This window comes from Pan troglodytes, chromosome 16 (genome assembly GCF_028858775.2).
Source record: "Pan troglodytes isolate AG18354 chromosome 16, NHGRI_mPanTro3-v2.0_pri, whole genome shotgun sequence".
Lineage (NCBI taxonomy): Eukaryota > Metazoa > Chordata > Mammalia > Primates > Hominidae > Pan > Pan troglodytes.
In genome coordinates this window covers 23024478-23038464 of record NC_072414.2, presented here as the reverse complement: position 1 = coordinate 23038464, position 13987 = coordinate 23024478, and the positions used below count along the sequence as shown (strand labels likewise).

The window sequence follows — 13987 nt, the reverse complement described above, 5'->3', positions numbered from 1 at the left end:
CCTGCATTGGCGTTATCGTTGCACTGAAACTTGCATGACCAATCTGTAAGGAGTCAGGGTGGGTTCAGCCGTTTGTTATGACCTTGGCATCGTTCAGCCCCAGAGCCTGGCAGGAGGGGAAGGAGGAAAGTTTGACTGAGGGGCCTCCACCCATTGCCTTTCACCTGCACACTGCCTCTGAGCAGATTCAGGAGACCAAGCTCCTCCCCAGGTGAGCCATGCCTCTCCTGGGGTGACCTGGCTTACTTCATGTGTGCCCTGCTGGCAAGAGCTCTGCTGCTGTAGGTGGCATTAGCAAGGGCTGAGCAGGTGGCGCTGCTCCACCGGGAGGTTGAGTAAATCACTGAGTCATTAGGAGATGTTGAGCTCTCACCAGGCCCTCCTGGAGGCACAGGGGATACAGCAGAGAACTGAAGGGGGCTGCTGCCTCTGTGGCTTTGGTGCGAGGTTGGGGAGGAGGGGACAGGCAGGAGGTGGGGGAGAAGGTTTATGGAGAACAGAGTGCAGGGGTTGGGGTAGATGGGGAGTCAGGGAGCCCTGGTGAAGAGGCCACATTAGAGCAGAGACTGGAACAAAGGGAGGGCAGGATTTGTTCATCTTGCTTCCCAAGAAAGAGGCTGCAGGGAAAGTGACTCTTACTCCTCTTGTTTATCCTCGTAGGTTCTAGAAGATTTCTGAGGACTCAGCAGTAACTTGCAGTGCTGGACTGAGGATATTTCCTTATATCAACTTTTTGAAAACTCATGGTTAATACCTAAGTAAAGCACTTCCACCTTCCCCCCCTCCCCCCCCGAGAAAGTACGTTAGTCACATGCTAGCGTTTTTATTAGGAAAAGACGGATTTCCAGTGAAGCAGAGGGAAGTGGATTGAGCCTGGCTCGGGCCATGGCGCCAGTTGCACTTGCCCTGGTGCCGAGCCACAGCAAGGGCTGGCACTCGGCACCATGAAAAGCCCTCCTTTTCGGAATCTGGGAGACAAAATGCAAGGCCGATGCCCCAGAGTCATCACAGATGACCTTCACTGGCACGATAAGGGGGGGACCGGGGGCCCTGCCTTGAAGGAGGCATCTAAACACCCCTTGTGATGGAACAGACTTAGACACAAAAGCCAGCGAGGGGCACGTTGTTGCTCCCTCATCCGCCGGTGGCATTAAGTCCTGTAGGGCAGGCTGCGTTTCCCCCTTTCACGATGAGGGGCCTGAGCCTAAGCGCTCAGAGCCTGGGCTTTAGTTTCTGATTCCCCACGCTGTGCTGGCACAGGTTTCCTGGGCAGCGCCCCAGCCCGGGTTTCTTATCCTAGGGCGGTGAGAGGGGCTGCCAGGGAAAGTGTGGGAAAGGACGAGGGGCGGGACTATGAGAGGGAGCGGGGCTGGGGGCGGGGCCTGGAGGACAGGGCTGACAGGGCGGGGCCGTGAGAGGGAGCAGGGGGCGGGGTGAGGGGGCGGGGTCGAGGACGGTGGGGGCGGACTTGGGGGCGGGGCCTGGGGGGCTAGGGAAGGACAGTGCCAGATCTTGTGTCCAGCCTCTGGAATCTTCCCTCAGTTCTTCCTTGTCTTTCGTGGCCTTGACGTTTTTGAGGAACGCAGCTGGGTTATTTCGTAGGATGGCCCTCAGTTCGGGCTGTCTGATGATCCTTCCTCCAGATCAGGTTCAGATGATGTACTTTGGGCACTTTTGTTCCTCTTGGTGCGTTTTATCCAGAGCCTCATAATAAATATTTGTTCCATTGCAGGCGATGTGCACTTTGTTTTAGGTGGTTCTCCCCAGAATTCTCCACTGTCAAGTTACTAATTTCTCCTTTGTAATTAATAAGTATCCATGGGAAATACTTTGAGATTATGTAAATACGTTGTTACTCTTCAGACTTTTACCCACTACTTTTAGCATTCATCAGAGATTCTTGATGGTTGCCAAATGGTGATTTTCGGATTCCATCATTCCTTCCACATTTAATAGGGACTTTGCACTGGAAGAAAGAGATTTCTCCCTCCCCTGTGCGTTTATTTACATATGTATTTATATCAGTGTGGACTCATGGGTCTTTATTTAAGTCTAAAGGTTATAATTCTTCATTGTAGTCATTTATTTTCATGCTGAAGGGACCCCAGAGAAAGCCACTGGGAGCCCCTTCAAGCAGCCACTGTGTTCTTTTGGCATGTTCCCATGTCAAAAGTAAAGTTTCTCACTTGCTGGTACAGTAAGATGTTCCAGGCTCTTCTTATACTTCCCCGCCCCAGCCCTGGATTCCTTTTAGTGGAGAATGGTATTTGGAAACCAGTATTGGAGCATGGGTATGCTCATTGCTATTGAGGTGTTATTGTGAAGCCCATTAAGGGAGCCAGGGAATGTATGAGTGCGTAAGCATACAGGCATGCATGCATATGTGCATATGTATGTAGGCATATGGCCCCAAGGTCCCTGCCTGCTGATATGCATGCTTTGTGTAACCCCCTCCCTTGAGTGTGGGATGGACTGAGTGACTCAATGCTAATGAATGGGCTACGGCAAAAGCCATGGGCTATCACTTTGGACACCAGGTTATAAAGAGACCTGGCTTCTGTTTTGCATGCACTCTTTTGCTTGCGCACTCAGAGGGTGGTCAGCTGCCCCTTCGTGAGCTGCCCTGGAGAGCGGTTCCCCTGGCAAGGAGTTAAGGGAGGCCTGGGCCAACAACCACATGAGTGAGCCTGGAAACGGATCCTTCCGGGTTTCCTTCCTTCCCTTAAGACCACAGCCCCCACCCATAGCTCAGTCAAATCCTTGTGAGAAACCAGAGTCAGAAGCACCCAGCTAAGCCACATTCAACTCCTGGTCCATAGAAACTGGGAGATAATAATTGTTTGTTATTCTAAGCCACTAAGTTTTGGGGCAATTTGTTTTGTTACTCCATAGTTAATTAATGCAATATGTTATATCTCTATATATGTGTATATGTATAGACAGGGACCACACATACATTTATATCTGTTTTTATACCTGTCTCTATATATTACAAACCATGAGTTCACACTGATAACTTTAATTTTAGCTCAGTGCTACAAGGTTCATTGTGACCTTCCCCACTTTCCATATTTGTAACTCCTTTCTCCAGCAGTGAGAAACCCAGCTCCAATCATCTGCAATGTATTAATTTATTTGTTCAGTCCTCGAGGACACAAAAACAGCTTCAGAATTGCTATCCTATGTTCCAGAAAAAGTAACCTACTCATGGGAGTTCAATCTTTGTTTAGAGTTCTTGTCTTTAGTTGTCATATAGTCCAAATACTGCAATCCCTATGTTATAAAAAACAAGGGCTTCCCAGCTTCTCTGGGAAGTAAGGCATGAGATGCAAAGGGGAAAAGCACAGTTTCTTTCCAGGCAGCAGGTGCTGGGCTTCGCTGTCTTGCGCTGGAGAAGTGCGAAACAGACGGGAAAAGTGCAAAACAGAAGGGCAGGGCGGGGCTTCAGAGGCTCCCGCTCCATGCTTTCTTTCTCCCCTGAGCCCACACTGCCTGCCTCCCTTGCATTAGCACAAAAGCACCAACCTCTGAGGCCAGCGATGTTGTTTTTAAACAGTCATTAAATTATTTACAGAGAAAAGTGTACGGTGTTGCTTTTTGAAGGCTACTGAGGAAGGTTTGAATTTTCATCATTTCTATTATTCAAAAAGCCAAGTAACAAGCCGACTTGGATCTTCCCAGAAAGGCTGAGTTTGGGGGGTACTTGCACGCCCTAGTCCGCACAGCTGGGACTAGGGCTGGGGCTCTCCTAGAGTAACAAATGGGGCATCGGCATGACCTCTCTGCGGAGGGCCTGTCTGACATGCAGTTGTCACTGCAGACCTCTGCAGAGGTGACCTCCCCAGAGACAAGGGACCTCCCAGAGCAGCACTGCTGCCTAGGTAAATGGGGACAGCCAGGAGGCCAGCTCCAAGCCTCACCCCGCAGATACCTCAGTCCCATCCTGGTCACAGGCACATGGGGCACTCCTCATGGCAGTTGTGGGAAAGTGGCCAAGGACACAAGGCTCCCGCCGGCCATGGTTTCTCTAAGATCTGACTCAGGATTGTCACATGCTAAGCGTTCCACTTCCCCGTGCCTGCAAGCACCCCACAAGCTCCCCACAGACATACACACTACACAGGTCATAGTCATGCACACGCCACACTACACAGGTCATAGTCATGCACACAACACACTACACTGCACACATACCACACACATAACACCACACACACATCACAAACACCACACATGCGTGCGCGCACACCCACTCACATACAGACTCATCACACACACACATGCATCACGACACACTCTGCACTCATACAACACACATCCATCAGACACATACACAAACATAGCACACACACACACACATCATACATCCACAAATAGCACAAATACGCACTGAGCCAGGCCTCATGGAGATCCAGCGAAGGGTGCTGGCTCTCTCCCTGCCTCCCACGAGCCCTTTCAGGGAACCCTGAGGCCCCTGCCCCACAGCCTGCCTGCACCTCCCTCCCACCTGCAGGAAGGGCTCTCCCCAGCTCTCTCTGCCAACTGACTCCACAAACCCTGGGAAGCAGACCCAATGGGGCCCTTCAGATGCAGGCCGGTTCACTTCCCAGTGCCCAGCCTCTGTGTGAGATGTCCCTGGTGACTGAGAACAAGAGGCCATGTGGGATAAAGCCAGCAGAAATCGCTGAGCATCCAGCACCAGCAGGGCCTCCACAGGGGATTTCCCTCCCACCTCCTTCTGCTCCAGGTGGCCTCCCTGAGCCACACCCCTAACGTGCCATTTCCAGATGGTAAACAACACTTGCACTGCAGTTTATCTCCTTGGAAATCCCCACAGCTCCCACCCCAGAACCGTGCACAAAAAATATCTTCAACAGGTGGATATGGATGAATTAAGGTGCAAAATGAGAACCATTAAATACATACTTGCAAGCCATTTCTCTTAAAAGGTACTAGAGCTAAGATCCTTAAAGACTTGCATCCACCATTATTGCAGATGACTATTCAGATGTTGTGGGCAGACATATTGTTTTATAAAAGTATAAGAATGGACTCTGATGATGGCTTGGGAATATATTGGTCCAATATCCACTTCTCTCTCTCTTCCAGGGTCAGAAATCTTGGATAGAGAAAACCTTTTGCAAACGGGAATGTATCTTTGTAATTCCTAGCACGAAAGACTCTAACAGGTAAATTGAAATCCACGATTAAGACATTATCCAAACCAGTGCTTGTCTGCCACTATTCTCATGTTTGTAAGAGGCAGAAAGAGGAGTCCAGAAGGGTGGCCAGAATCCATTCCCCATGGGAGTCACTAACAAGGGAGTCACTGGGGCTCCTTGTTACTCCATTAACATGCAAATGGCTTCAGAAAAGAGTTTCTGTCCACCACCCACCCTAATGCGAGCTCTCATAGCCAAATGGGCCCACATCATTCCTCTTAGTCTCAGCAAGATCAAGGAGTTGAGGGCTTTCAACAGGTTTCCAGGATATTTTCCAGGCCTCTTCAATAAGAGTTTCATACTGTATTTAGATGAAAAGGAATTTCCATCACAGGAAAGATCTGAGCGGTTGAATGAACTAGCTATAACTTTATTAAAGGATTTGGCTTGTACACAAAACATCAAACAATTTTATTCACCTACATTAAAATGCATCTGTTATAAGCTGAACAGAGGCCTTGTAAAGTCATGCAAGTAGAGATTAATTTAACTAAAATGTCTCATCTCTAAGGGCAAAAGCTATGAGGCTGAGTCTGGGGGAAGGGGAACAGTTTATCCATACATTCGTCCAATATGAAATTCATGCAGATAGAATAATGACACAGAAGTACACACTCTTCAAGATCACCTGCTTCAAATTTGTTTCACACATGCAATCACAGTCCCTCCACATCCCCAAGCTGCCCCTTGCCCCACACCACCCTGCAGATTCTCCTCCCTGCTTAAACCCCAGTGATTGCCCCCCGAGGTAAGAAATGCCATTATGAAACAATGCCAACGGTCACAAAAGTCTCCCCTTTGTTGCATCTACATGTCCCTTCTTATTTCAATGGCACATAGGCCATCCTGGGAACTCTCTGTGCCAGCACTGCAGTCCTCCATGAAGCCAGATGCCCAGGCAATAGAGGGCAAAAAGTGCTTCTGGGCTCACATACAAGCCTCCTTGATGCACTCCATGCAGTCCCCAGCATGGATTAAAAAAAAAAAAAAAAAACTAGAATGAAAAAAACAACCGTTTAAACCCTTGGAAATGATCCCAAAGACAAACAGCAAGTAAAGGAATATCTTTAGAGAAAGCCAGCAAAAATTCAGTAAGAAAGGCTAGAGTCTGTGGGATTTGAACCAAGAGTTTCCTCCCTCCCTCTGCCCAGCTCAGCAAGATAGAGACTCTACTCCAGAGTGCTGCAGCCAAGAACACAGAGCTCCCTCTCCACCAGCTCCCAGTCAGGGGGCTTTCTTCCAGGGAGGAGCAGGATTTCAGCATTTCTCATCCTGTCCCCTACTACCTGTTGCTGAGGCTAAGTCCTGAATGAATGCAGTTGAGAGATAGAGGCTCCCTTCTTCCACCCGTGCCCCACTCATGTAAGCAGCAACCACAGAAAGTGAGAGTGGTTATAATGGATTCAGACAAAACATACTTTAAAGCAAGAAAATGTAACTAGAGATATTAAGGACATTTTATAATGATAAATGGGACAATCCATCAGGAAGTTACAACAAATATAAACATATATGTACCTAAAACAGCACCAAAATGCATGAAGCAAAACTGACATAAACAAAGGGAGAAGTAGACAATTCAACATGACAGTTGGAGACTTCAATACCCCACTTTCAATAATGGATAGATCACCTAAACAGAAGACCAACAAGGGAATAGAAAGCTTGAACAACATCATAAACCAATTAGGCTTAACAGATAACTATAGAGCACGCCACCCAGTAACAATAGAAAACACATTCTTCTCAAGTGCATATGGAACATTCTCCAGCATAGACCATGTGTTAGTCCATTAAAAAGCCTCAAAATATCTAAAAGGATAGAAATAATACAAACTGTCCTCCAACCACAATGAAATAAAATTAGAAATAAGAAACCAATAGGAGGAAAATAATTGGAAACTCATAAATATGTGAAAATTAATACACTACCAGATAACCACTAGGTTAAAGAAAATGTCAGAAGGTTAATTAGAAAATACTTTTAGGTAAATGAAAATGAAGACATAACAAACCAAAACTTAGGGGATGCAGGTAAAGTAGTCCGGACAGGGAAATTTATACCTGTAAATACCTATATTAAGAAAGATATTTAATAAGTAACATAACTTTCTACCTTAAGACACTGGAAAAAGAAGAGTAAACTAAACCTAAAGCAAGTAGAGGGAAGGAAATAATGATTAAAGTGGAATTAATGGAAAAGAGAATAGAAAAGTAGAGAAATTCAATGAAATTAAAAGCTCTTCTTTAAAAACCTCAACAAAATTCACATATCTTTAGCTAGAGTCATAAAAGAAGAGAAAGATAAGACTCAAATGACTAGACTCAGAAATGAAAGAGGGGACATTACTACCAACCTTATAGAAATGAGTATGAAAGAATACTATGACTTATATGCAAACAAATTAGATAACTTAGATGAAATGGGAAAATTCCGAGAAATATACAATCTGCCAAAACTGACTCAAGAAAAAATGTACAATCTGAACAGATCTATAAGGAGTAAAGAGATAGGATTAGTAATAAAAAAACTGCCCAAAGAAAAGCCCAGGCCCACATGGCTTTTTCGATGAATTCTAAAAAACATTTAAGGAAGAGTTAATACCAATTCTTCACAAACTCTTCAAGAAAATAGCAGAGAAGGGAACATTTCCCAACTCATTTAATGAGGCCAGTACTACCCAGATACCAAACTAGACAAAGACATCACAAGATAGAAAACTATAGATCAATATATATTATGACCATGGGTGCAGAAATTCTGAACAGAATACTATCAAACCAAATCCAGCAACATATAAAAATAATGATACACCATGACCAAGCAGGGTTTATCCCAGGAATGTAAAGTTGGTTTACATTAGAAAAATAATGAATGTAATATAGCATGTCAATATAGTAGAAACAAAAATCACATGATCTTTTCAATAGGCACAGCAAAAGACTTGGATAAAACTCAACACTCTTTATAAAAAATCACTCGGAAAACCAGGAATAGAAGGAAACTTCCTCAACCCGATAAAGAACAGCTATAAAGAATCCACAGATAACATCAGACTTAATGGTGAAAGATTGAATGCTTTCCTCCTAAGATTAGGAACAAGATAAGGATGTCCTCTCTCACTACTTCTATTCAACATTTTAATGGAAGTACAAGCCAAAGCAATTAGGTAAGAGAAAGAAAGAAAGAAAAAGTATCGAGATTGGAAAGAGAGAAGTAAAACTCTCTATTTGCAGATGACATAATCTTATACATAGAAAAATCCTAAGGAATCCACCAAAAAATATTAGAACTAATAAATGAGTTCAGCAAGATTGTGGCATATAAGATCAATACACAAAAATCAAATGTGTTTCTATACACTTGCAATGAACTATATGGAAATGAAACTGGCAACATAATTTATCTATAACTGCATCAAAAAGAATAATAGGAGGACTCACATTTTCTGATTTCAAAACTTAATACAAAGCTACAGTAATAAAAGGACAATGATACTGGCATAGGATAGACATATAGACAAATGGAACAGAATTGACAGTCCAGAAATAAACCCATACACCTATGGCAAATTGATTTTTGGCAAGGGTGAAAAGTACTTTCAATGGGGAAATAGTAGTCGTCTCTTCAGCAAATGGTACTGGAATAACTGGATAGCCACATGCAAAAGAATAGTCTTGGACCCTTACCTCATGCTATCTATAAAAGTTAAAATGGACCAAACACCTAAATGTCAGAGCTAAAACTATAAAACTCTTAGAAGAAAATGTAAGGGTAAATCATGACCTGGGATTTGGCAAATGATTCTGAGATATTACACCAAAAACATGGACAACAAAAACAACAAAAAAATGGTCTTTACCAAAATTAAACACTGTGCTTCAAGGGACGCTATCAAGAAAGTGGAAAGACAACCCACAGAATGGGAGAAAATATTTGTGAATTATGTCTCTGATAAGGGACTTGTATCCAGAATACAGAAAGAGATCCAATAATTAAAAATAAATAAATAACCCAAGTTTTTTAAATGGGCAAAGGAAATGAATAGACATCTTTCCAAAGAAGATACACAAATAGTCAATAAGCACATGAAAAATGCTCAATGTCCTTATTCTTCAGGGAAATGCAAATCAAAACCATGATGATAAACTGCTTCACACTCAGAAGGAAGACTAGAATGAAAATGTAAGATAGTGTGTGGGAGAGGATATGGAGAAATCAGAACCTTCAGACACTGCTGGTGGAAATGTACCATGATACAGCCACCTTGGAGAACAGTTTGGTGGTTCTTCAGAAGATTAAACATAGAGTAACCGTATGACCCAGCAATCCCATGCCTAGTGTATACCCAAGAAAAATGAAAACATTCATCCACTCAAAAACTTGTTACATAAATATTCATAGCAGCATTATTCATAACAGCCAAAGAGTGCGAATAGCCCAAATGTCCATTAAATGATAAATAGATAAACAAAATGTTCATCCATTCATACGAGAATATTATTAAGCCATAAAAGGGAGTGAAGTACCAACACATGCTACAATATGGATGAACCTTGAAAACATGCTAAGAAGCTGATCTCCAAAGACCAGATATTACAGGACTGCATTCATATGAAGTGTCTAGAACAAGGAAATCCACAGAGATAAAAAGTAGACTTGAGGTTGCTTATGGCTTGGGGAGTGGTGCACAGGTAGATATATGGTGGTGAGAAGGAAGATAACTTAAAATATGCCATGCCAAGTTTCTTTTTGAGGTGATGAAAATGTTCGAAAATTAACTGTGATGATGGTTGCACGTATCTGTCAACACTAAAAACCATTTAATCTCTCTCTCTCTCTCTCTGTCTCTCTCTCTCTATATATATATATGGTTTTTTTTTTTTTTTTGAGACGGAGTCGCACTCTGTCACCCACGCTGGAGTGCAGTGCCACGATCCCGGCTCATTGCAACCTCTGCCTCCGGGGTTCAAACGATTCTCCTGCCTCAGCCTCCCAAGTAGCTGGAATTACAGATGCGCGCCACCACACTCAGCTAATTTTTGTGTTTATGGTGGAGACGGGGTTTCACAATATTGACCAGGCTGGTCTCGAACTCCTGACCTCAAATGATCCACATGCCACGGCCTCTCAAAGTGTTGGGATTACAGGCGTGAGCCACTGCTCCTGGCCTGAATCACATACTTGAAATGGGTTGATTATGTATTACATGAATTATATCTCAATAAAAGGAAAAAAGAGAGAGAAAGAGAAAGAGGGAGGGAGTGAGGGAAGGAAGATGGAAGGCCATCAGAAGGAGGATGGGAGGGAGAGAATGGGGAAGGGGGGAGGGAAAAGAAAAAGGAAAACAAAAGGAAAGACAAGGCAGGGAGGAAGCCCCAAGGCTGGCCCCATGGGAGCACAGAAAGCCTTCTGGCAAGGGCCCTGCACATGTGCATTACACACGTGCACGCACTCGCACATCTAGCCCAGTAAAGACATCCTCTCTAGTCCTCAAGCCGACTCCATCCCCAGCTCTCCCACCCCATTTGCTAGGGTGCATGGCTGCCCACACAGGCTCCTGCTGGGTCCAGGAACAGACCTCCCTCCATGCCTTCCCTGGATTCCATCTCCACCAAGGCATCACTCCAGGCTACTGCAGTTCTTCCTAACAAACTTTTCAAGTTTTTGGTGGGTCCAGTCCACTCAAAACAGTGGCAGCCAAAAATGATGGAGTAACAGATGAAATCCTAGGCACACTAGGAAAAGAAGCTGGCACAAAGCCAGGGAACATGTTCAGAGAAGACTAGAAAGCCAGAGTTCAGGGAGGGCGTGAGAGGTTGGCTGGGTTTTGGGAGAGATGCTGTAGAGCTAGAAGATCCCTGAGGCTGGGGCGGGTTATGGCCCAATGGGCCATCTGTCCAAGGCAGAAAAAGACATATTGGTCACTTTTGAAATAGCCTTTTAGCATTACTTGAGTGGAGAAATGTTTTACTAAGGAACAGAACAATTCAACAATATGGAAAAATTTGGCTGACACCTAAGTAAGTAATTTTAGAACTTTGGGAGGCCAAGGCAGGCAGATTGCTTGAGCCCAGGAGTTCGAGACCAGCCTGGGTAACATGGCAAAATGCTGTCTCTACTAAAAATATAAAAACTAGCTGAGCATGGTAATGTGTGCCTGTGGTCCCAGTTACTAGGGAGGCTGAGGTGAGAGGATCACCTGAGCTTGGGGGAGGTCCGGGCTGCAGTGAGCTGTGATAGCGCCACTACACTCCAACCTGAATGACAAGAGAAAGAAAAATCTGGAAGGTCAACTCTATGTTCGGAGGGCATGTCTATACTTTGTCACAGAATGTTTAGTACTTGATGTTTATATTGATGTTATCAAGACATCAAAAAGTTGAAATATTTTCCAAAAGAGCAACCCTCCAATGTGTCTAAAATCGACTGGCATATAAAGAGACGTGCACTGATTATCTGGAAAAGGCCATCAGATGGGGCATTTCTGTCCCTAATAACGCTGGCTTACTAAAGTGTTAGTAGGCTCCTGTTTGGGCCCAACTCACCTGTTGAGGTTAATTCATCTTTGCTAATGAAGGGGAAAGGGGGAGATTGTTGTAGAAAGACCCTGCTTTGCCTTTGTTTTCAGGTGTTGCTGTGGCCAGTTCACCAACCAGCATATCCCCCCTCTGCCAAGTGCAACACCCAGCAAAAATGAAGAGGAAAACAAACAGGTGGAGACTCAGCCTGAGAAATGGTCTGTTGCCAAGCACACCCAGAGCTACCCAACAGATTCCTATGGAGTTCTTGAATTCCAGGGTGGCGGATATTCCAATAAAGCCATGGTGAGAAAGGCATTCAGACATGGTGCCACTAGGATCACAGCTTTCATTGGCAGCCAGTCTCCCAGCCCCAAACTGCAGATACCTGGTCTTCTTCATGGCTGTGGCTCAATCTTTCTAGATATTTCATTGAAAAACCAAGAGATATATCTGTGCACATGGCTTTTAGCCATGAGGCTTGGAAACTGGACACCACTGTAAAGAACATCTAGTGTCCTGTAAATCCATACCAAAGCTCTGAATCCACAAACCAGGCTCTGGCCCAACCCTGCAAACACACTCCATTGCTCCATCTTCAGTAATGAAAGACAAATTCATTTTTCTAATAACTGTGGACCTGCAGCCCCCTTAGATGTGTTGAGAGTCTTTGGAAATATTTTCCTCTGAGGTCTGTCCACAGCTTCCCTGGGCCTGCACTCAGCTGGCCCGAGAAGGACCAAGGTCCCTCACATTTGCATGTAAACAGGGAGTGCCCTCTGCCCTTCCAGTGAGCCCTGCCAGCGTGGGGGAGGCTTCAGCTCTGTGATCCGTTCCAGCTCACTCTGAATTATACTCCTACATGCCCAGTCACAGACTTTTTGCAATTTCATTTTATTTCACTGGCCCAACATCATTGTTAAAATAAAATTTAGTTGTGTTCCAAATGCTGCAATATACAGTCTTCTGAAATGGCACCCTACATATTAGCCCAGACACAAAGAAGCAGTTTATAGGAGACAAGGCATCTGAGCATTATTAGCCTCCTCCTCACTTTGAAGAGGTCAAGTTCATGTGTGGGCCCATGATCCCCTGACCCATTTACTCAACAACATCCTCATCCAACTTCTTGGGCCACTGTTCTAGCTAAGCCAGCTTTGGAACCTATTCCTCCAACGTTAGGATTGCCAGATAAAATACAGGACACCCAGTTATATTTGAATTTCAGACATACATTGGATAAATTTTCAGTACAAGTATGTCCCAAATATTGCATGATTTATTGCATTTAATAAAAATGTTGTACTGAAACATTTTTCATTGTTCCTCTAAAATTCAAATTTAACTGGGTGTCTTGGTCTGTTTGGCTGCTATAACAAATTGCCTTAGGCTGGGTAATTTATAAACAACAGAAATTTATTGCTCACATTTCTAGAGTCTGGGAGGCCCAATATCAAGGTGCCAGCAGATTTGGTGCCTGGCGAGGGCCCATCCTCTGCTTCATAGATAGCACCTTCTTGCTGTGTCCTCACATGGCAGAAGCAGAGAACAAGCTCTCTGAGTCCTTTTTTTTTTTTTTTTTTTTTTTTTTTTTGAGTTGGAGTTTCGATCTTGTTGCCCAGGCTGGAATGCAATGGCTCAATCTTGGCTCACTGCAACCTCCGCCTCCCAGGTTCAAGTGATCCTCCTGCCTCAGCTTCTGAAGTAGCTGGGATTACAGGTATGCACCACCACACCTGGCTAATTTTGTATTTTTTTTAGTAGAGACGGGGTTTCAACATGTTGGTCAGGCTGGTCTCGAACTCCTGACCTCAAGTGATCCACCTGCCTCGGCTTCCCAAAGTGCTGGGATTACAGGCATGAGCCACCATGCCCAACCCTGAGTCCTCTTTTATAAGGACACTAGTCCCACTCACGAGGGATCCATGCTCATGACGTAATCACCTTCTAACATCCCACCTCTTAACACTATTGCATTGGGAATTAGGTTTCCACGTGAATTTTAGGGGAATACAAACATTCAGACCATGGTACCAGGCATCTTTTATTTGTATTTGCTAAACCTGACAATCCTCTCCAAAGTTCCCTTCAGTCACTTGGCCACAGACTCACACAGAGGGCTCCAGGGCCCTGAGGAAAAGACAAGCCAGGCAGTTCTTGCTTGGACATGAGCAATAGCCTCACTCCCCTTTGACACGAGAAGCAAAACCAAGAACAGAGGCTGAGTGCCACACACTCTTTCA

General features: G+C 44.6%; 1 protein-coding gene across 1 annotated transcript in view; it reads left to right on the top strand.

Annotated features, from left to right (window-relative positions):
• The first annotated feature begins 5112 nt into the window (after positions 1 to 5112).
• Positions 5113 to 13987, top strand: part of TRPM1 (transient receptor potential cation channel subfamily M member 1) — a 75910-nt gene continuing 67035 nt past the window's right edge. The window contains exons 1-2 of the mRNA XM_063794068.1: positions 5113 to 5189; positions 11855 to 12050. Coding sequence (XP_063650138.1) covers positions 12048 to 12050 — 3 coding nt within the window. The 5' untranslated portion in view covers positions 5113 to 5189; positions 11855 to 12047. The remainder of the gene's footprint in view (positions 5190 to 11854; positions 12051 to 13987) is intronic.